Source organism: Monodon monoceros, unplaced genomic scaffold (genome assembly GCF_005190385.1).
Source record: "Monodon monoceros isolate NGI ecotype Baffin Bay Population unplaced genomic scaffold, NGI_Narwhal_1 Super_Scaffold_2, whole genome shotgun sequence".
NCBI lineage: Eukaryota > Metazoa > Chordata > Mammalia > Artiodactyla > Monodontidae > Monodon > Monodon monoceros.
The window spans coordinates 29,379,297-29,402,487 of NW_021703776.1; the positions used below are offsets into that span (position 1 = coordinate 29,379,297).

The 23,191-nt window shown below is 38.0% G+C and overlaps 2 protein-coding genes across 21 annotated transcripts in view; one reads left to right on the forward strand and one right to left on the reverse strand.

The window, feature by feature from the left end:
- CROT (carnitine O-octanoyltransferase) overlaps positions 1–23,191 on the forward strand; it is a 94,644-nt gene that overhangs the window by 49,152 nt on the left and 22,301 nt on the right. For 4 of the 8 annotated variants that reach the window (XM_029234298.1, XM_029234300.1, XM_029234303.1 and 1 more), the window contains one exon: positions 11,877–12,932. The exons of the other annotated variants lie outside the window; for them this stretch is intronic. In XM_029234298.1, coding sequence (XP_029090131.1) covers positions 11,877–11,997 — 121 coding nt within the window. In that variant the 3' untranslated portion in view covers positions 11,998–12,932. Of the gene's footprint in view, positions 1–11,876; positions 12,933–23,191 lie in introns of those variants that run through there. 8 annotated transcript variants of the gene reach the window in all.
- The window catches only part of LOC114901987 (multidrug resistance protein 1), a 205,695-nt gene continuing 199,511 nt past the window's right edge, over positions 17,008–23,191 (reverse strand). For all 13 annotated transcript variants that reach the window (XM_029234278.1, XM_029234276.1, XM_029234275.1 and 10 more), the window contains one exon: positions 17,008–17,255. In XM_029234278.1, coding sequence (XP_029090111.1) covers positions 17,052–17,255 — 204 coding nt within the window. In that variant the 3' untranslated portion in view covers positions 17,008–17,051. The remainder of the gene's footprint in view (positions 17,256–23,191) is intronic.

The following is a 23,191-nucleotide window of genomic DNA, read 5'->3' on the forward strand; positions in this document are numbered from 1 at the left end:
TCCCTAACACCATACACAAAAATAAACTCAAAATGGATTAAAGCCCTAAATGTAAGGCCAGACACTATCAAACTCTTAGAGGAAAACACAGGCAGATCAGAACACAGCAAGATCCTTTCTGACCCACCTCCTAGAGAAATGGAAATAAAAACAAAAATAAACAAATGGGACCTAATGAAACTTAAAAGCTTTTGCACAGCAAAGGAAACCATAAACAAGATGAGAAGACACCCCTCAGAATGGGAGAAAATATTTGCCAATGAAGCAGCTGACAAAGGATTAATCTCCAAAATTTACAAGCAGCTCATGCAGCTCAATATCAAAAAAACAAACAACCCAATCCAAAAATGGGCAGAAGACCTAAATAGACATTTCTCCAAAGAAGATATACAGATTTCCAACAAACACATGAAAGAATGCTCAACATCATTAATCATTAGAGAAATGCAAATCAAAACTACAGAGCGATATCATCTCACACCGGTCAGAATAGCCATCATCAAGAAATCTAGAAACAATAAATGCTGGAGAGGGTGTGGAGAAAAGGAACACTCTTGCACTGCTGGTGGGAATGTGAATTGATACAGCCACTATGGAGAACAGTATGGAGGTTCCTTAAAAAACTAAAAACAGAACTACCATACAACCCAGCAATCCCACTACTGGGTATATACCTTGAGAAAACCATAATTCAAAAAGAGCCATGTACCAAAGTGTTCATTGCAGCTCTATTTACAATAGTCAGGACATGGAAGCAACCTAAGTGTCCATTGACAGATGAATGGATAAAGAAGATGTGGTACATATATACAATGGAATATTACTCAGCCATAAAAAGAAATGAAATTGAATTATTTGTAGTGAGGTGGATGGACCTAGAGTCTGTCATACAGAGGGAAGTAAGTCAGAAAGAGAAAAACAAATACCGTATGCTAACACATATATATGGAATCTAAAAAAAAAATTGTCATGAAGAACCTAGGGGCAAGACGGGAATAAAGACACAGACCTACTAGAGGATGGACTTGAGGATACGGGGAGGGGGAAGGGTAAGCTTTGACAAAGTGAGAGAGTGGCATGGACATATATATACTACCAAACGTAAAATAGATAGCTAGTGGGAAGCAGCCGCATAGCACAGGGAGATCAGCTCGGTGCTTTGTGACCACCTAGAGGGGTGGGATAGGGAGGGTGGGAGGGAAGAGATATGGGGACATTATGTATATGTATAACGGATTCACTTTGTTATAAAGCAGAAACTAACACACCATTGTAAAGCAGTTATACTCCAATAAAGATGTAAAAAAAAAAAAAGTCGGATGTGGCCAGATGTGGCAAGGCCCCCCACAGTAACCAGAGCTCTCACCCTTGGTCCACTCTGAGGCTGCATTCAGGTTTAAATGCAATGCCAGGAGACCAGTTCCAGTCTGCTGTACATGAAGGAGCGATAAAGTTTTACTGAAGATTTTTTGGAGAAGGTGTGGAAGAAGAGTGACATTGCATACCACGTGGCAAACATCACAGCAGTTCCCTTTAAACATCTATGTTCCACCGGAATTTCCTCTCTAAATATCAGCCTCCTGGGACTTGCCTCGTGGTCCAGTGAGCAAGACTCCGAGCTGTGGTGCTCCAAGGACAAGGGTGCTTCAAGGACAAAGGACGACCCTGCCTGAAAATGTTTCAGCATCACACCCCCTACTGGACTCTTAATCACCCTCCCCACCATGTTGTGATGGTTATGAAATTCCTGAGCCCACCTGGGCGATGGGACCTGTCCCAAATAAGGAAAGGCATCTGCCCTGTCCCACTCCCACTCTATAGAAGGAAGGTATATATGCCTCGACCAATCAGTAAATGAAATTTTCACCTTGGACCATTCCTTTGTTCTCTGGCTGTAAAAACTGACTAATAGCACATGTTCGGAATAGGAAGTCAGCTCACTGTTCTGGCAGCGACCGTTCCCTCTAACAAATTCTGTCTTCTTTAAAAAAAAAAAAGTGTGACATAGTTCAGTTTCTAAGGTACTGTTTTTCTATTTTTCCTTTTTTAAAGAGTTTACATTCAGTGTTATTCTTTCAAAATTTTATCATCTGTCTCCATGTCAAGCGTGATTTGTGCATACCAGGGGTGCTTGTATTTGTTGGCATCCAAGTCTTAGATGATGTATTCCCAGAGTATTCAGTTTCTGTACATTAATCTACAAATTGAAGGTTGAATGATAAAGGTTAAACATGGGTCTTATTAGCCATTTTTATCCTTTACCAGGTCCAAAATCATCATATACAGAGAATAACTAAAGGATTCTAACATATTCTCTGACAAGTCGTGGATGTTACATTGCATGCAGTGATAAGAGTTTAAGCCAGATATGCCTCAGCTTTTTGACTTTTTGAAAAATGTATTTTTAATGATCCTGGGACAGTTTCCATTCGCTTATTCAGGAAATATTTAATGAGAACTTAAAATGTGCCAAGGATTGTTTTAGGTGCTAAGGACACAAGACAGACAAAACCCCTCTCTTAAAGATAGTATTTTCTACTTGGGAAACAGGAACAAGAGCAAACAAATAAGCAGGATAACTGCAAATAGTGAGGAAGGTTGTAGAGCAGATAATCAAATTGTTGTGGTAATAGAGACAAACTGGTAGAGACAGAGCACTGCTTTATATAGTATGTGGTCAGGGAAGGTGTCTGAGGGAGGGATGATGAAACTGAGATGTTAAGGATGTGTAGGAATCCGTCATATGAATAACCAGGAAAACAGCTCTCCAGAATCTGGTCCTTGCTTGCTCTCTCCAACTCTGCCACCCTGGCTGAGCCACCGTCTTCTCCCACTTAGGTCACTGCAACAGGTTCTCTGCGGTCTTCTTGCCTCCACCTGTCCTTCCCTACAGACCATTCTCTACACAGCAGCCCTGATGGCGAAATGGAACTCAACTCGTATTGTTCTCCTACTCAGAAGCCTCCGAGGGCTTTTTCTTTCACTCATGCAAGATCCAAAGTCCTTCTGAGAGACCCTACATGATCTAGGTCTCATCTACCTCTCTGACCCTGTCTCCTACAAGGCTGCCACTGATTCCCTTGTACCTTGAACATGCCAGGCAAGCGCCCTCCTCAAGGCCTTCACGGTCATGATTTCCTCGGCTTAGTAGTCTCTTCCTTGAAATACGTGCAAGGATGACTCTCTTATTTCAGATAGGTATTTGCTGTCATCTGAGAGGCCTTCCCTGACCATCTAAAATAGCATTTTTTCCCCCTTCCCCACACACACCTGCATTTTAACCACCGTGTGTGTGTGTTTGTGTGTGTATGTACTTATGTGCATGTTACCTATCTTTCCTTCCTAGAATACAGTCCCACAAACATGGTCTTTGTTTTTGTATCCCCAGCTCTGTAACCATACCTCATAAATATGTTGCACTCAGTAAATGTTTCACAATGACTTTGTTGTTTAACATAAGCATACAGGTCTGAGGGTAGGGAAAAGCGTGGAATTTTAAGGGACAGAGGCACTATGGCTCTACATTAACAATTGAGTGGGAGGGTGGTAGAAGAAGAGATTGAAGAGCGGTAGACAAGAGCTAAATCTGGTAGGGAGGGCAGTGTTCTCAGCCCTGAGTGCACGTGAGAATCACCTGGAGAGCTTTAAAAACAGCACTCCTGGAGATACTGATTTGGTTGCGGTGGTCAGTTGATGTAGGGCCTTGTAACATGCTAAGGAGTCTGGATTTTCTCCTAAAAATAATAGAAAGCATTTTAAGCATGAAAGGTACATTTTATTTACATGTGAAAAGGATCCTTGGCTGTTACGTGCAATATAAATTAGGTGGACAGTACTATGAGCAAGAATGAGATGAAGGAAAAAAAATGAGATGAAGGAAATCAGGAACCATGGATGATACATTGAACGAGGCAGTTGATACTGAGGGTGGAGAGCAGTAGAGGTATTTGAGAGGTATTTTGGAGGTAGAACCAGTAAGATTTACTGATGGATTGCTGATTCCGATGGTGGCATTTACTGGGATGGAGAAAATTAGGGGGGAAATGGCCATGTTAGGGTAGAATCAACAATTTTGTTTTCTACATGGTGACTTCAAGATTTCTGCTAATACAGGAATTTATTATAATTTATATACAAGAGAATATGCCAGTAGGCAGTTGGATATATGTTTGGAGCTCAGAAAAGAGGTCAGATCTTGAAGTGTACATTTATGAGTCATTACTATGTATACACCCAAAATCATTTTTAAATGAAATAACAGTACATGGAAATTCTCTGAAAGGAATTTTTTCATTCACTATTAAGCTTGAAAATGTGTGACCTAAAGAATATTGGTTTATTTTTGAAATAGCATTTTATTTTATTTTATTTTTAGAACTACAATGCCATGTTTATTGTGAAGTGAAATTATTTGTTAGAGGAATTAATGAACACCCAGCATGTGGATATTTGGGCAATAATTTTTTTTTGGAATTTTATTTTTTTATACAGTAGGTTTTTATTAGTTATCTATTTTATGCATATTAGTGTATATGTGTCAATCCCTATCTCCCAATTCATCCCACCATCCCTCACCCCCCCACTTTCCCCCCTTGGTGTCCATATGTTTGTTCTCTACATCTGTGTGTCTGTTTTGGCCTTGCAGACTGGTTCATCTGTACCATTTTTCTAGATTCCACATATATGCGTTAATATATGATATTTGTTTTTCCCTTTCTGACTTACTCTGTATGACAGTCTCTAGGCCTATGGCTAGTAATAGTCCATTGTATATATGTACCACATCTTTATCCATTCGTCTGTTGATGGGCATTTAGGTTGCTTCCATGACCTGGCTCCTGTAAATAGTGCTGCAGTGAACATTGGGGTGCATGTGTCTTTTTTGAATTACGGTTTTGTTCTGGGTATATGCCCAGTAGTGGGAATGCTGGATCATATGGTAATTCTATTTTTAGTTTTTTAAGGAACCTCCATACTGTTCTCCATAGTGGCTGCTGTATCAGTTTACATTCCCACCAACAATGCATTTGGTGGGAATGCACTGTTGCATTCTCCACACCCTCGCCACCATTGGTTGTTCGTAGATTTTCTGATGATGCCCATTCTAACTGATGTGAGGTGATACCTCACTGTAGTTTTGATTTGCATTTCTCTAATAATTAGTGATGTTTAGCAGCTTTTCATGTGCCTCTTGGCCATCTGTATGTCTTCTTTGGAGAAATGTCTACTAAGGTCTTCTGCCCATTTTGGGATTGGGTTTTGTTTTTATTTTTTAATATTGAGCTGCATGAGCTGTTTATATATTTTGGAGAAAATCCTTTATCTGTTGATTCATTTGCAAATATTTTCTCCCATTCTGAGGGTTGTCTTTTCGTCTTGTTTCTAGTTTCCTTTGCTGTGGAAAAGCTTTTAAGTTTCATTAGGTCCCATTTGTTTGTTTTTATTTCCATTACCCTGGGAGGTGGGTCAAAAAAGACTCTCTATGTCAAAGCGTATTCTTCCTATGTTTTCCTCTAAGAGTTGTGTAGTGTCCGGTCTTACATTTAGGTCTTTAATCCATTTTGAGTTTATTTTTGTATATGGTGTTAGGTAGTGTTCTAATTTCATCCTTTTACATGAACTGTCTAGTTTTCCCAGCACCACTTATTGAAAAGACTGTCTTTTCTCCATTTTATATCCTTGCTTCCTTTCTCATAGATTAGTTGACCATAGGTGCATGGGTTTATCTCTGGGCTTTATATCCTGTTCCATTGATCTGTATTTCTGTTTTTGTGCCAGAATCATATTGTCTTGATTACTGTAGCTTTGTAGTATAGTTTTCAGTCAGGAGGTCTGATTCCTCCAGCTCCGTTTTTTTCCCTTAAAATTGCTTTGGCTATTGAGCTCTTTTGTGTCTTCATACAAATTTTAAGATTCTTTGTTCTAGTTCTGTACAAAATGACACTGATAATTTGATAGGGATTGCATTGAATCTGTAGATTGCTTTGGGTAGTATAGTCATTTTCACAATATTGATTCTTCCAGTCCAAAAACATGGTATCTGTCTCTCCATCTGTTTGTGTCGTCTTTGACTTCTTTCATCACTGTCTTATAGTTTTCTGCATACAGGTCTTTTACCTCCTTAGGTAGGTTTATTCCTTGGTATTTTATGCTTTTGCTGCAATGGTGAATGGGATTCTTTCCTTAATTTCTCTTTCTGATCTTTCATTGTTAGTGTATAGGAATGCAAGAGATTTCTGTGCATTAATTGTGTATCCTGCAACTTTACCAAATGCATTGATTAGCTCTAGTAGTTTTCTGGTGGCATCTTTAGGATTATCTATGTACAGTATCATATCATCTGCAAACAGTGATAGTTTTACTTCTTTTTTTCCAGTTTGGATTCCTTTTATTTCCTTTTCTTCTCTGATTGCCATGGTTAGAACTTCCAAAACTATGTTGAATAATAGTGGTGAGAGTGGACATCCTTGTCTTGTTCCTGATCTTAGAGGAAATGCTTTCAGTTTTTCACCATTGAGAATGATGTTTGCTGTGGGTTTGTCATACATGGCCTTTATTATTTTTAGGTAGGTTCCCTCTCTGCCCACATTCTAGAGAGTTTTTATCACAAATGGGTGTTGATTTTGTCAAAAGCTTTTTCTGCATCTATTGAAATGATCATATGGTTTTTTTTCTTCAACTTGTTAATATGGTGTATCACATTGATTTGTGTATGTTGAAGAATCCTTGCATCCCTGGGATAAATCCCACTTGATCATGGTGCATGATCCTTTTAATGTGTTGTTGGAGTGTGTTTGCTAGTATTTTGTTGAGAATTTTTGCATCTATATTCATCAGTCATATTGGTCAGTAATTTTCTTTTTTTGTAGTATCTTTGTCTAGTTTTGGTATCAGGGTGATGGTGGCCTCGTAGAATGAGTTTGGGAGTGTTCCTTCTTCTGCAGTTTTTTGGAAGAGTTTGAGAAGGATGGGTGTTAGCTCTTCTCTAAATGCTTGGTAGATTTCACCTGTGAAGTCATCTGGTCCTGGACTTTTGTTCATTGGAGGATTCTTAATCACAGTTTCAATTTCATTACTTGTGATAGGTCTGTTCATATTTTCTGTTTCTTCCTGGTCAGTCTTGTAAGGTTATACTTTTCTAAAAATTTGTCCATTTCTTCCAGGTTTTCCATTTTATTGGCATAGAGTTGCTTGTAGTAGTCTCTTAGGATGCTTTGTATTTCTGTGGTGTCCATTGTAACTTCTCCTTTTTTCATTTCTAATATTATTGATTTGAGTCATCTTCCTCTTTGATGAATCTGGCTAAAGGTTTGTCAATTTTGTTTATCTTCTCAAAGAACCAGCTTTTAGTTTTATTGATCTTTGCTATTGTTTTCTTTGTTTCTATTTCATTTATTTCTGCTCTGATCTTTATGATTTCTTTCCTTCTATCAACTTTGGGTTTTGTCTGTTCTTCTGTCTCTAGTTCCTTTAGGAGTAAGGTTAGATTGTTTGAGACCTTTCTTGTTTCTTGAGGTAGGGTTGTATTGCTATAAACTTCCCTCTTAGAACTGCTTTTGCTGCATCCCATAAGTTTTGGGACATCGTGTTTTCGTTGTCATTTATCTCTAGGTTTTATTTGATTTCCTCTTTGATGTCTTCAGTGATCTCTTGGTTATTTAGTAATGTACTGTTTAGCCTCCACGTGTCTGTGTTTTTTACAGTTTTTCCCTGTAATTGATTTCTAATCTCATTGCGTTGTGGTCAGAAAAGATGCTTGATATGATTTCAATTTTCTTAAATTTACCGAGGCTTGATTTGTGACCCAAGATGTGATCTATCCTGGAGAATGTTCTGTGTGCACTCGAGAAGAAAGTGTAATCTGCTGTTTTTGGATGGAATGTCCTATAAATATCAATGAAATCTAACTGGTCTATTGTGTCATTTAAAGCTTGTGTTTCCTTTTTAATTTTTTGTCTGGATGATGTATCCATTGGTGTTAGTGAGGTGTTGAAGTCCTCCACTATTATTGTGTTACTGTCGATTTCCTCTTTTATAGCTGTTAGCAGTTGCCTTATGTACTGAGGTGCTCCTATGTTAGGTGTATATATATTTATAATTGTTATATTTTCCTCTTGGATTGATCCCTTGATCATTATGTAGTGTCCTTCCTTGTCTCTTGCAGCATTCTTTAAAGTCTATTTTATCTGATATGAGTATTGCTACTCCAGCTTTCTTTTCATTTCCATTTGCATGGAGTATCTTTATCCATCCCCTCACTTTCAGTCTGTATGTGTCCCTAGGTCTGAAGTGGGTCTCTTGTAGACAGCATATATATGGGTCTTGTTTTTGCATCCATTCAGTGAGCCTGTGTCTTTTGGTTGGAGCATTTAATCCATTCACATTTAAGATAATTATTGATATGTGTGTTCCTATTACTGTTTTCTTAATTGTTTTTGGTTTGTTTTTGTAGGTTCTTTTCTTCTCTTTTGTTTCCCACTTAGAGAAGTTCCTTTAGCATTTGTTGTAGAGCTGGTTTGGTGTTGCTGAATTCTCTTAGCTTTTGCTTGTCTGTAAAGCTTTTGATTTCTTCATCGATTCTGAATGAGATCCTTGCTGGGTAGAGTAATCTTGGTTGTAGGTTCTTCCCTTTCATCACTTTAAATATATCGTGCCACTCCCTTCTGGCTTGTCAAGCTTCTGCTGAGAAGTCAACTGTTAACCTTATGGAAGTTCCCTTGTATGTTGTCGTTTTTTCCTTGTTGCTTTTAATAATTTTTCTTTGTCTTTAATTTTTGCCAATTTGGTTCCATGTGTCTTGGCACGTTTCTCCTTGGATTTATCATGCCTGGGACTCTTCTGTGTCCTGGACTTGGGCGGCTATTTCCTTTCCCATGTTGGGGAAGTTTTCGACTATAATCTCTTCACATATTTTCTCGGCTCCTTTCTCTCTCTCTTCTCCTTCTGGGACCCCTGTAATGTGAATTGTTGTGTTTAATGTTGTCCCAGAGTTCTCCTAGGCTGTCTTCATTTCTTTTCATTCTTTTTTTCTTTATTCTGTTCCGCAGCAGTGAATTCCACCATTCTGTATTCCATGTCATTATCCGTTCTTCTGCCTCAGTTATTCTGCTGTTGATTCCTTCTAGTGTACTTTTCATTTTTCATTTCAGTTATTGTATTGTTCATCTCTGTTTGTTTGTTCTTTTGTTCTTCTAGGTCTTTGTTAAACACTTCCTGCATCTTCTCGATCTTTGCCTCCATTCTTTTTCTGAGGGCCTGGATCAACTTCACTGTCATTATTCTGAATTCTTTTCTGGAAGGTTGCCTATCTCCACTTCATTTAGCTGTTTTTCTGGGGGTTTATCTTATTCCTTCATCTGGTACATAGTCCTCTGCCTTTTCATTTTGTCTGTCTTTCTGTGAATGTGGTTTTCATTCCACAGGCTGCAGAATTGTAGTTCTTCTTGCTTCTGCTGTCTGCCCTCTGGTGGATGCAGCTATCTAAGAGGCTTGTGCAAGCTTCCTGATGGGAGGGACTGCTGGTGTGTAGAGCTGGGTGTTGCTCCGGTGGGGAGAGGTCAGTAAAACTTTAATCTGCTTGTCAGCTGTTGGGTGGGGCTCGGTTCTCTCCCTGTTAGTTGTTTGGCCTGAGGCAACCCAGCCCTAGAGCCTACCCGGCTGTTTGGTGGGGCTAATGGTGGACTCTGGGAGGGCTCACACCAAGGAGTACTTCCCAGAACTTTGAGCCACAGCCACCCCTGCCTCTTCAGGAGACCCTCCAGCACTAGCAGGCAGGTCTGGTTCAGTCTCCTATGGGGTCACTGCTCCTTCCCCTGGGTCCCGATGCGCACACTACTTTGTGTGTGCCTTCCAAGAGTGGAGCCTCTGTTTTCCCCCAGTCCTGTCAAAGTCCTGCAATCAAATACCACTAGCCTTCAAGTCTGATTCTCTGGGAATTCCTCCTCCCGTTGCCGGACCCCCAGATTGGGAAGCCTGACATGGGGCTCAGAACCTTCACTCCAGTGGGTGGACCTCTTTGGTATTATTGTTCTCCAGTTTGTGAGTCACCCACCTAGTGGTTCTGGGATTTGATTTTATTGTGATTGCGCCTCTACTACCTTCTCACTGTGGCTTCTCCTGTGTCTTTGGATGTGGGGTATATTTTTTGGTGAGTTTCAGTGTCTTCCTGTCGACTATTGTTCAGCAGTTAGTTGTGATTCCAGTGCTCTTGCAAGAGGGAGTATAACATTTTATTTTAAATGTACTGCATGCTCAATGTAAAAAAATTTGTAAAATATGGAAAAATATAGGAACAAAGTTAACATTTCCATTATAAGACATAAGACCATTATCTTTCTAATCTATAATATACATAGATTGTGTGTGTGTAATTATTACAAATTTAGATCATATTGTAAATATTTTAGTGTCCTTTTTGTGAATTGCACTCACACTTAATATTACTTCAAGCATTTCCCAATGCCATTAAATATCCTTTGAGGTATTTTAATGGTTGAGGAATGTCTAGTCTTATGGATTTCATAATTTAACCACTTCCATACTATTTCCAGTTTTTCTCATTACAAATAATGATAGTATTATATCTTTACATATTTCATCACATCATTGCCAGCTTTAGACATTATAAAGCAGTCTGTAGAAATTTTATAGGGAAAAATAACCTAACCTGAATTCTTATGAAGCAAAACATTTTCTGTTTGTTTATTGACATCTGTGTATATTCTTTTGTGAATTGTTCATGTAGGAATGATTGTTCTTTCTATAATTTAAAAATATAACTGAATTTTAAAAAAATTTAACACATAAATAGAAATCGTTACTCTTTGCAAAGAAATACTTAGATCTTGCTAAATATTTGAGAAGTATATGCACAACATAGCGAGAAAATGCCTACTGATCATGAATCACTATGTGAAAACAAGGCAGGAATTTCTGTAGGTTGCTGTGTATCTTTCAGCAAATATAATCCATTCAAACATTGGTTTCATTATTATATACTGGACCAGAACATGTTTTTATTTTGTTCTGCTTAATCTAAAGTACATGTCAAAGATACGTACTTTCCAGTCTTAATTTTTAGTGATGTGAAAATTGCATGCCGTCCACAAGCTTTACATTACACAACATTTTGATTTTAACTTGAGCATAATGCATGTTTTGCTGTAGAAAATTTGTGTGTCTGGAAAGGGGAAGGCTAGTTCCAAGTGTTAGTAGTGAGGTTTCGGCTCTGAGCCCACCAGAAGCCACGCTTCTTTCCTGTTTGTTTCAGCTTCTTGGGACCACTTTTATCACCTGCCAGATAGGGGATTTCTTCATCAGGAGGATCTAGAAGGATATGGTGGTGGAAGGCATATTTTGGTTTCAGGAGAGTTTCTCTCTGGTTTTTCTAGAAACAGCCTTTCTCTCCTCTTATCCTTCTTTCTCTATTTTATTATTATTTTTTTACTCTTTTCAAGCACTGTATTCTTTTTCTTTAAAAATAGGTCAAGTTTTATTGCAGACAGTGGCATGAATTCATATTCTAACTCATTCCATTTGGGGCATGTTGGTAAGGTCTTTTATGGGAAGAGGTGAGTTTGTTTAACACAATAAGACCTGACCCCAGAGCACTCTTGAGCTCTGGCTAATTTTTTGTTTCCTTTTTGTCCTTAGGCTCTAGTCACGCAGTAAATTAAGTGTTCCTAGCATTATATATAAATATGACTATACTTTCTACTGTGTCAGGTTACATTTACCTAATGTGAGCAATAAATCATATTTCATATGTGAACAGCCAGATGGAATAAAGGTAATGGCTCTATTCACCATCTCAATTTGGAGCCTTTTTGTGTTGATTTTTGTGTTCTACTTCATCATTTATTATTTGTGCTTCACAGGTTTATTGTGGCCTGTACAGCCTGGAAATCATGTCCAGAGACTGATGCAGAAAAGCTAGTTCAGCAGACTTTCCGTGCTTTCAGTGATATGATGCAACTGATGGACATTGCTCATCTTTAGAGACTAATCATTTAGTAAGCACTTAACAAAACATATCATAAAACTGGATGCTGGGAGTGGGTTGGTGATGTGAGACAGGAAGAGATGTTGACTGAAGGAAACTTGTTGAATGTAGAAATTAGTAGAATTATGCTCTCTAAATTTATTCTGACATAGAAAGTAGAAATATTTTTAAGCTTCCTCTGATGCAGCAGCAATGCAAATTATGACTATAGAACTATGCAAACTTGAAGGTTAGCCTCAACAATGCAAATCTGCAGATTTTAACAATGCAAATCTAACGTTTAAATATCTTTGTTGGTACCTATATAGGTAATAAATCTTCTCTCTGAACATCCTCATAGACTCTATCTTTCAAGCACTTTAACATTTTCTAGTTGCCAAAGGATATGAAATACATGATTGGATGCTAATTTCCCTGAAATCAGTGATTCCACATTCACCACAGGGATATAAGTCTACTATGTTTGGGAGAGACCACTACAATTTAGTCTAAAAAAAGTTTATGTTGAACAGACAAAAGAATTCGGTTGTAGTAAGGAGGTTTAGACCCACTGACATACATGAAAAACCGTAAAAAAATTTATTATAGTATATTGTTATAATTAGTTTTGTGAATATGAAATTAAAGCATTTATATTTAAAATCAGTGACTTTAAAAGGATTAAATACTAAATCAGATTGTCAGGATTTATTTTTCCTTTGTTCTGTTTTATAGTTTCTATTCTCAGAAAATAAAATTCTCAAAATCATATAGCTTCTCGTTTAGTGTTTTAGTAAGTGCTTCATTCCTGTTTGACCTTGTACTTTCTGATCAGTTATGTATTGTGTAATAAACCATGCAAAACCTACTGTCTTATGATCATTTCTCGTGACTGTGTTAGTTGACTGTGCCCATTTGGATGGCTCTGCTTCTGTCTTGCCTGAGTGAGTTACACCGCTGCCATCACCAGGCTGCTGGGTGAGGCTGGGAAGTCTGAGACAACCTCACCACGGTCTGGGGACTTACTGGCTGGACCTCTCTCTGCATGGTCTTTGATCATTCAGGATTCTAGCCTGGACTTCATACTGGGCAGTGAGAATGTTCCAAGAGTGAAAGGTAGAAGTTGTAAGGCCTCTTTGATTGTTTTTAAATAATATCTAAAGAATTGGGTATTTTAGAAGCTGATCACCTCCTGCAGAGAAACCTCTTTTCACTCATGTTTTTAACATGTTCCTCTAACCTGCCTGAAGTTAAGAATCGTCTGGAATGCTTTTTACAAAAAGATTCCTGGGCCTTACCCACACCTACTGAGTCAGAATTTCTAGGAGCAAATGCCCCATGATCCTTATCAGGCAAGTTTGAGAATAATTACATAAGAGTAGGTTGAATTCTCACCTTGAGTCACTGTGGTAACGTACCCTTTGCCCCACTCCTCTCTTGGTTAACTGAAATTCAGTCTACTACTACACATGGTTACATTTGAAAAATTCCTTGGTATATATGATTTATTACATATAGAAGACCTGATTTGGATAGATTACTGACCTAAACAACCTGTCATAGCAGTGAGAATGGGTATTGCTGCAGTAAATTAAGGAAAAAACATTTCAGAGTGGTTAGCTTCCAAGGGTTGCCTAGAATATTTCTTTTTGGTCTCCATCTAAACATATTCCTTCTTGTTGAAGTGGATTAATCTTCTGGGAAAATAAAACTATTTGTAAAAGTAATGCAGTTCTATAGAAACAGCATTTTATTGATGTTTCTTTGAAATGTTTCAAATTGCACTGAGATAATATGTAGTTTTTATTAATGTGTTTTAAACATTTAAATAATATGCCTCTTTCTTTATATGGAACAAATGTGTGCCTACAGTTAGTTTGTCTAAGGACAATTCCATTTTCTCTTGGAACGTGATGATAAATCTGGGAATACATCCCTTTTTTTAAAACCTCAATTCTCTAATAGAATAACTTGAAAATTTACCAATGAAGAGAGTATGCTATTGAACAATATATTTTAACTTTGTAACAAGGAAAATTGTTCCCAAACTACCCTGTCATCTACCCAATGAATCAGGACCATAAGAATTTTCCCTATGTCTGTGGCTTCTTTGAATTCTACAGTTTTATTTAATTAATTTTTAATTGATGTATGGTTGATTTACAATGTTAATTTCTGCTGTACAGCAAAGTGATTCAGTTGTATATATTTTTTCCATTATGATTTATCACATGACATTGAATATAGTTCTATGTGCTGTATAGTAGGACCTTGTTGTTTACCCATTGTGTATATAAAAGCTCACATCTGCTACCCCCAACCTCCCACTCCATCCCTCCCCCACCCCCTTCCGCCTTGGCAACCACCAGTCTGTTCTCTATGTGCATGATTATGTTTCTTTTTCATGGATAGGTTCATTTGTGTCATATTTTAGTTTCCACATATAAATGATAACATAATGGTATTTGTCTTTCTCTTTCTGACTTACTTCACTCAGTATGATAATCTGGTTGCATCCATGTTGCTGCAAATGGCATTATTTTGTTCTTTTTTATGGTTGAGTAGTATTCCATTGTATATCTGTTACACATCTTCTTTATCCATTCATTTGTCAATGGACATTTAGGTTGTTTGCATGTCTTGGTTATTGTGAATAGTGCTGCTATGAACATAAGGGTGCATGTATCTCTTTGGATTAGAGTTTTGTCTGGATATATGCCCAGGAGCAGGATTGCTGGATCATATGGGAACTCTATTTTTAGTTTTCTGAGGAACCTCCATACTGTTCTCCATAGTGGCTGTACCAATTTACATTCCCACCAACAGTGTAAGAGGGTTCCCTTTTCTCCACACCCTCTCCAGCATTTGTTATTTGTGGACTTTTTAATGATGGCCATTCTGACCAGCGTGAGGTGATACCTCATTGTCCTTTTGAATTGCACTTCTCAGATAATTAGTGAAGTTGAGCATCTTTTCATGTACCTGTTGGCCATCTGTATGTCTTTGAGAAATGTCTGTTTAGGCCTTCTGCCCATTTTTCGATTAGGTTTTTTTGTTAAGTTGTATGAGCTGTTTGTGTATTTTGGAAATCAATCGGTTGTTGGTCACATTGTTTGCAAATATTTTCTCCCATTCTGCAGCTTGTCTTTTCATTTTGTTTATAGTTTCCTTTGCTGTGCAAAACCCTGTAAGTTTGAATGGGTCCCATTCATTTATTTTTGTTTTTATTTCTATTGCCTTGGGAGACTGACCTAAGAAAACATTGGTACAAGTTATGTCAGAGAATGTTTTGCCAATTATCTCTTCTAGGAGTTTTACAGTGTCATGTCTTATGTTTAAGTCTTTAGGCCATTTTGAGTTTATTTTTGTGTATGGTGTGAAGATGTGTTCTAGCTACATTGATTTACATGTGGCTGTTCAGCTTTCCCAGCATCACTTGCTGAAGAGACTGTCTTTTTCCCATTGTATATTCTTGCCTCCTTTGTCAAAGATTAATTGACCATAGGCATGTGGGTTTATTTCTGGGCTCTCTATCCTGTTTCATTTATCCGTATGTCTGTTTTTGTGCCAATACCATGCTGTTTTGTTTCTAAACCTTTACATTTAAGTACTTTTAAAAAAATTAATTTATTTTTATTTTTGGCTGTGTTGGGTCTTCATTGCTGCAGGCGGGCTTTCTCTAGTTGCGGCAGGTGGGGGCTACTCTTAGTTGCGGTGCGTGGGCTTCTCATTGTGGTGGCTTCTCTAGTTGCGGAGTATGGGCTCCAGGCGTGCGGGGTCAGTAGCTGTGGCTCGTGGGCTCTATAGCGCAGGCTCAGTAGTTGTGGTGCACAGGCTTAGTTGCTCTATGGCATGTAGGATCTTCCTGGACCAGGGCTTGAACCTGTGTCCCCTGCATTGGCAGGTGGATTCTTAACCACTGCCCCACCAGGGAAGTTCCTCCATGCTGTTTTGATTACTGTAGCTTTGTAGTACTCTCTGAAGTCTGAGAGGGTTATGCCTCCTGGGTTTTTTTTTTTTTTTTTTTTTTTTTTTTTGTGGTATGCGGGCCTCTCACTGTGGCCTCGCCCGTTGCGCAACACACGCTCCGGACGCGCAGGCCCAGCGGCCATGGCTCACGGGCCCAGCCGCTCCACGGCATGCAGCATCTTCCCGGACCGGGGCACGAACCCGCGTCCCCTGCATCGGCAGGCAGACTCTCAACCACTGCGCCACCAGGGAAGCCCATGGGTTGTTCCTTTTCTTCAGGATTGCTTTGGCAGTTTTGTCTTTTATGGTTTCGTATGAATTTTAGTTCTGTGAAAAACGTCCTGGGTAATTTGATAGGGATTGCATTGAATCTTCTACAGTTTTATATACCTAAACTCTGCTCTTCACTTTCTCCATATGATTTTTAAATTTTTTTATTCAAGTATGGTTGATTTATAGTGTTTCAGGCGTACAGCAAAGTGATTCCATTTTATATATATATATATTTTTTTCAGGTTCTTTTCCATTATAGGTTATTTCAAGATATTGAATATTGTTCCCTGTGCTATACAGTAGATCCTTGCTGTTTATTTTTATATATAGTAGTGCATACCTGTTGATCTTAAATTCCAAATTTATCCCTCCCCCCTTTCCCTTTTGCTAACCATAAGTTTGTTTTCTGAGTCTTTTTCTGTTTTGTAAATTAGTTCATTTGTATCATATATTTTCTTTAGATTCCACATATAAGTGATATCATGTGGTATTTTTCTCTGATTTATTTCCTTTAGTATGATGATCTGTAGGTCCATCCATGTTGGTGCAAATGGCGTTACTTCATTCTTTTTTATGGTTGACTGATATTATCTCCATATGTTTTTGGTAACTCAGAGCTAGGCTGTTTTCATACTTCATCAAGCCAGATGTTACTTTTAACTCCTACATTTCAAATGCTGTAATATCCAACCCCAAATTGGATGTTCTAAATTGATATGGAATAAGATATACCTATATTTTATGATGACTTAGAAAAGAAGTCTCTAAATCAGAAAAAGTTGTAGAATGATTTGAATTTATTTTTAAGATACACTATAACAAGAGTTCATCACTTCTGTGTCCCAGCCTGGACACTGACCATGGAGAAGTAGATGCCTCTCTGTGCCAGCAGCTGCTGGTGTGTGCCGTGCTCCCTGACTTTGCCGTTCTCAATCACCACTATCAAGTCTGCATTCTGAATGGTGGACAGGCGGTGAGCGATCACGATGCAGGTGCGGCCTTCTCGGGCTTTGTCCAGAGCTTCTTGGACAATCTATTGATAAATCAGAACAGAAGCCTTATCTTAAAAATTGTAGAAATAAGTTTTAACTGGAAAGGAAATCTAAATATTTTACCATCTGTACAAAAGAAAATTACCTTTCTTGTCTCATTTTGAATCTTTAGTTTTATGCATGTTTTTACATAATCCATCTTTTTTTTTCACACACACACACTGTATTTTATTTTTACAAGAGATAAATAGACTGACACCAAGCATTGTAAATGGATGACCACAACAAAAGCAACAACGATTGCAATTACCAAACACGAAACACACTCATACTATGTCATAATATTGACATTCAGTCCAGTAATCCTCCACTGTAACAGCTCCTTTACTTTGCAGTGAAAATTGATTTGTATATTTTTTTGCCTCTGAGTCCTTGTGGGATTTTTTTTTATTCAAACAGAAAGTCACAAAAATTATAATCATCCTCATCAGTTCACTCAGTCCTGTGTAATTAATTTTTTTCATCTTGATCTTTTGTTAGCACTTTTATGAATTCATCAGTTTTCCATTAGAGTTCTGAAAATGCTTATTCATTCAGTTCAGCAGTATAGCCAGTTACCAGAAACCTGTGCTTGTCAGAGTCTTTTCCATGAATTCCCTGAAGATGAAAACCTTTTACAGGAACATTTTTGCAAAAGCATCAGAGTACACCCAGAACTGTCTGTAAATGACAAAAGACTTAAACGTGACCACGGTTAAAGATTTGATGAAAGTTCATAGTAATGCAATTGACAAGGAAATTTAGTTATTTCTGAGATATACATTTTCAAGTAATAACTAGAATTATGCCTTATAACATTATACCAGAACATATAAGATTTTTAGAAATTTCATGTAATGTCTGAAACATTTATATTAACATATTTCCATAATAATAACCCAAAGAAAGTTTAGTATTAGTAGTTTTTTTATACTGCAGGTTCTTATTAGCCATCAGTTTTATACACATCAGTGTATACATGTCAATCCCATTAGCCCAATTCATCACACCTCACCCCAACCCTCCCCCCACACTGCTTTCCCCGCTTGGTGTCCATACATTTGTTCTCTACATCTGTGCCTCAACTTCTGCCCTGCAAACCGGCTCATCTGTACCATTAGTCTAGGTTCCACATACATGCGTTAATATACGATATTTGTTTTTCTCTTTCTGACTTACTTCACTCTGTATGACAGTCTCTAGATCCAACCATGTCTCAACAAATGACTCAATTTTGTTCCTTTTTATGGCTGAGTAATATTCCATTGTATAGATGTACCACATCTTCTTTACCCATTCATCTGTCGATGGGCATTTAGGTTGCTTCCATGACCTGGCTATTGTAAACAGTGCTGCAATGAACATTGGGGTGCATGTGTCTTTTTGAATTATGGTTTTCTCTGGGTATATGCCCAGTAGTGGGATTGCTGGATCATATGGTAATTCTATTTTTAGTTTTTTAAGGAACCTCCATACTGTTCTCCATTGTGGCTGTATCAATTTACATTCGCACCAACAGTGCAAGAGGGTTCCCTTTGGTCCACACCCTGTCCAGCATTTGTTGTTTGTAGATTTTCTGATAATGCCCATTCTAACTGGTGTGAGGTGATACCTCATTGTAGTTTTGATTTGCATTTCTTTCATAATTAGTGATGTTGAGCAGCTTTTCATGTGCTTCTTGGCCATCTGTATGTCTTCTTTGGAGAAATGTCTATTTAGGTCTCCTGCCCATTTTTGGATTGGGTTGTTTGTTTCTTTAATATTGAGCTGCATGAGCTGTTTATATATTTTGGAGATTAATCCTTTGTCCAAGGATTCGTTTGCAAATATTTTCTCCCATTCTGAGGGTTGTCTTAATGTATATTTATTTTTGGCTGTGTTGGGTCTCCGTTTCTCTGCGAGGGCTTTCTCTGGTTGTGGCAAGCAGGGGCCACTCTTCATCGCGGTGTGCGGGCCTCTCACTATTGCGGCTCCTCTTGTTGTGGAGCACAGGCTCCAGACGCGCAGGCTTAGTAGTTGTGGCTCACGGGCCCAGTTGCTCCACGGCATGTGGGATCTTCCCGGATCAGGGCTCGAACCTGTGTCCCCTGCATTGGCAGGCATATTCTCAACCACTGCATTACCAGGGAAGCCCCTGAGGGTTGTCTTTTCGTCCTGTTTATGGTTTCCTTTGCTGTGCAAAAGCTGTGAAGTTTCATTAGGTCCCATTTGTTTATGTTTCCATTATTCTAGGAGGTAGATCAAAAAATATCTTGCTGTGATTCAAAGAGTGTTTTTCGTTTGTTTTCCTCTAAGAGTTTTATAGTCTCTGGTCTTACATTTAGGTCTCGAATCCATTTTGAGTTTATTTTTGTGTATGGTGTTAGGGAGTGTTCTAATTTTATTCTTTTACATGTAGCTGTCCAGCTTGCCCAGCACCACTTATCGAAGAGACTGTCTTGCTCCATTGTATATCTTTGCCTACTTTGTCATACATTAGTTGACCATAGGTGCGTGGGTTTATCTCTGGGCTTTCTATCTTGTTCCATTGATCTATGTTTCTGTTTTTGTGCCAGTACCATATTGTCTTGATTACTGTAGCTTTGTAGTATAGTCTGAAGTCAGGGAGTCTGATTCCTCCAGCTCTGTTTTTTTCTCTAAAGACTGCTTTGGCTATTCGGGGTCTTTTGTGTCTCCATACAAATTTTAAGATGATTTGTTCTAGTTCCGTAAAAAATGCCATTGGTAATTTGATAGGGATTGCATTGAATCTGTAGATTGCTTTGGGTAGTATAGCCATTTTCACAACATTGATTCTTCCAATCCAAGAACATGGTATATCTCTCCATCTGTTGGTATCATCTTTAATTTCTTTCATCAGTGTCTTATAGTATTCTGCATACAGGTCTTTTGTCTCCCTAGGTAGGTTTATTCCTAGGTATTTTATTCTTTTTGTTGCAACGGTAAATGGGAGTGTTTCCTTAATTTCTCTTTCAGAGTTTTCATCATTAGTGTATAGGAATGCAAGAGATTTCTGTGCATTAATTTTGTATCCTGCAACTTTACCAAATTCATTGTTGAGCTCTAGTAGTGTTCTGGTGGCATTTTTAGGATTCTCTATGTATAGTATCATGTCATCTGCAAACAGTGACAGTTTTACTTCTTCTTTTCAGATTTGTATTCCTTTTATTTTTCTTCTCTGATTGCCATGGCTAGGACTTCTAAAGCTATGTTGAATAACAGTGGTGAGAGTGGACATCCTTGTCTTGTTCCTGATCTTAGAGGAAATGCTTTCAGTTTTTCACCATTGAGAATGATGTTTGCTGTGGGTTTGTTGTATATGGCCTTTATTATGTTGAGGTAGCTTCCCTCTATGCCCACTTTCTGGAGAGTTTTTATCATAAATGCGTGTTGAATTTTGTTCAAAAGCTGTTTCTGCATGTATTGAGATGATCATACGGTTTTTCTCCTTCAATATGTTAATATGGTGTATCACATTGATTGATTTGCGTATATTGAAGAATCCTTGCATACCTGGGATAAATCCCACTTGATCATGGTGGATGGTCCTTTTAATGTGTTGTTGGATTCTGTTTGCTAGTATTTTGTTGAGGATTTTTGCATCTATATTCATCAGTGATATTGGTCTGTAATTTTATTTTTTGTAGTATCTTTGTCTGGTTTTGGTGTCAGGGTGATGGTGGCCTCATAGAATGAGTTTGGGAGCGTTCCTTCATCTGCAATTTTTTGGAAGAGTTTGAGAAGGATGATTGTTAGCTCTTCACTAAATATTTGATAGAATTCACTTGTGAAGCCATCTGGTCCTGGACTTTTGTTTGTTGGAAGATTCTTAATCACAGTTTCAATTTCATTACTTGTGATTGTTCGTATTTTCTGTTTCTTCCTGGTTCAGTCTTGGAAGTTCATACCTTTGTAAGAATTTGTCCATTTCTTCCAGGTTGTCCACTTTATTGGCATAGAGTTGCTTGTAGTAGTCTCTTAGGATGCTTTGTATTTCTGTGGTGTCCATTGTAACTTCTCCTTTTTCATTTCTAACTTTATTGATTTGAGTCCTCTCCCTCTTTTTCTTGGTGAGTCTGGCCAATGGTTTATCAATTTTGTTTATCTTCTCAAAGAAACAGCTTTTAGTTTTATTGATCTTTGCTATTGTTTTCTTTGTTTCTATTTCATTGATTTCTGCTTTGATCTTTATGATTTCTTTCCTTCTGCTAACTTTGGGTTTTGTTTGTTCTTCTTTCTCTAGTTCCTTTAGGTGTAAGGTTAGATTGTTTACTTGAGATTTTTCTTGTTTCTTGAGGTAAGCTTGTGTAGCTATAAACTTCCCTCTTAGAACTGCTTTTGCTGCATCCCATAGGTTTTGGATCGTCGTGTTTTCATTGTCATTTGTCTCTAGGTATTTTTTGATTTCCTCTTTGATTTCTTCAGGCTTCGTTATTTAGTAACATATTGTTTAGCCTCCATGTGTTTGTGTTTTTTACGTTTTTTTCCCTGTAATTCAGTTCTAATCTCATAGCATTGTGGTCAGAAAAGATGCTTGATATGATTTCAATTTTCTTAAATTTACTGAGGTTTGATTTGTGACCCAAGATATGATCTATCCTGGAGAGTGTTCTGTGCACACTTCAAGAACGTGTAACCTGTTTTTGGATGGAATGTCCTATAAATATCAATTAAATCTATCTGGTCTATTGTGTCATTTAAAGCTTCTGTTTCCTTATTCTCATTTTGGATGATCTGTCCATTGGTGTAAGCGAGGTGTTAAAGTCCTCTACTATTATTGTGTTACTATCGATTTCCTCTTTTAAAGCAGTTGCCTTATGTATTGAGGTGCTCCTATGTTGGGTGGATATATAATTGTTATATCTTCTTCTTGGATTGATCCCTTGATCATTATGCAGTGTCCTTCCTTGTCTCTTGTAACATTCTTTATTTTAAAGTCTATTTTATTTGATATGAGTATAGCTACTCCAGCTTTCTTTTCATTTCCATTTGTATGGAATATCTTTTTCCATCCCCTCACTTTCAGTCTGTATATGTCCCTAGGTCTGAAGTGGGTCTCTTGTAGACAGCATATGTATGGGTCTTGTTTTTGCATCCATTCAGCAAGCCTGTGTCTTTTGGTTGGAACATTTAATCCGTTCATGTTTAAGGTAATTATCGATATGTATGTTCCTATGACCATTTTCTTAATTGTTTTGGGTTTGTTTTTGTAGGTCCTTTTCTTCTCTAGTGTCTCCCACTTAGAGAAGTTCCTTTAGCATTTGTTGTAGAGCTGGTTTGGTGTTGCTGAATTCTCTTAGCTTTTGCTTGTCTGTAAAGCTTTTGATTTCTCCATCGAATCTGAAAGAGATCCTTGCTGGGTAGAGTGATCTTGGTTGTAGGTTCCTCCCTTTCATCACTTTAAGTACATCATGCCACTCCCTTCTGGCTTGTAGAGTTTCTGCTGAGAAATCAGCTGTTAACCTTATGGAGTTCCCTTGTATGTTATTTGACGTTTTTCCCTTGCTGCTTTCAGTAATTTTTCTTTGTCTTTAATTTTTGCCCATTTCATTACTATGTGTCTTGGCATGTTTCTCCTTGGCTTTATCCTGTATGGGAGACTCTGCGCTTCCTGGACTTGGGTGGCTATTTCCGTTCCCATGTTAGGGAAGGTTTTGACTATAATGTCTTCAGATATTTTCTCTGGTTCTTTCTCTCTCTCTTCTCCTTCTGGGACCCCTATAATGCGAATGTTGTTGGGTTTAACGTTGTCCCAGAGGTCTCTTAGGCTGTCTTCATTTCTTTTCATTCTTTTTTCTTTAGTCTGTTCTGCCGCAGTGAATTCCATCATTCTGTCTTCCAGGTCACTCATGTGTTCTTCTGCCTCAGTTATTCTGCTATTGATTCCTTCTAGTGTATTTTTCATTTCAGTTATTGTATTGTTAATTTCTGTTTGTTT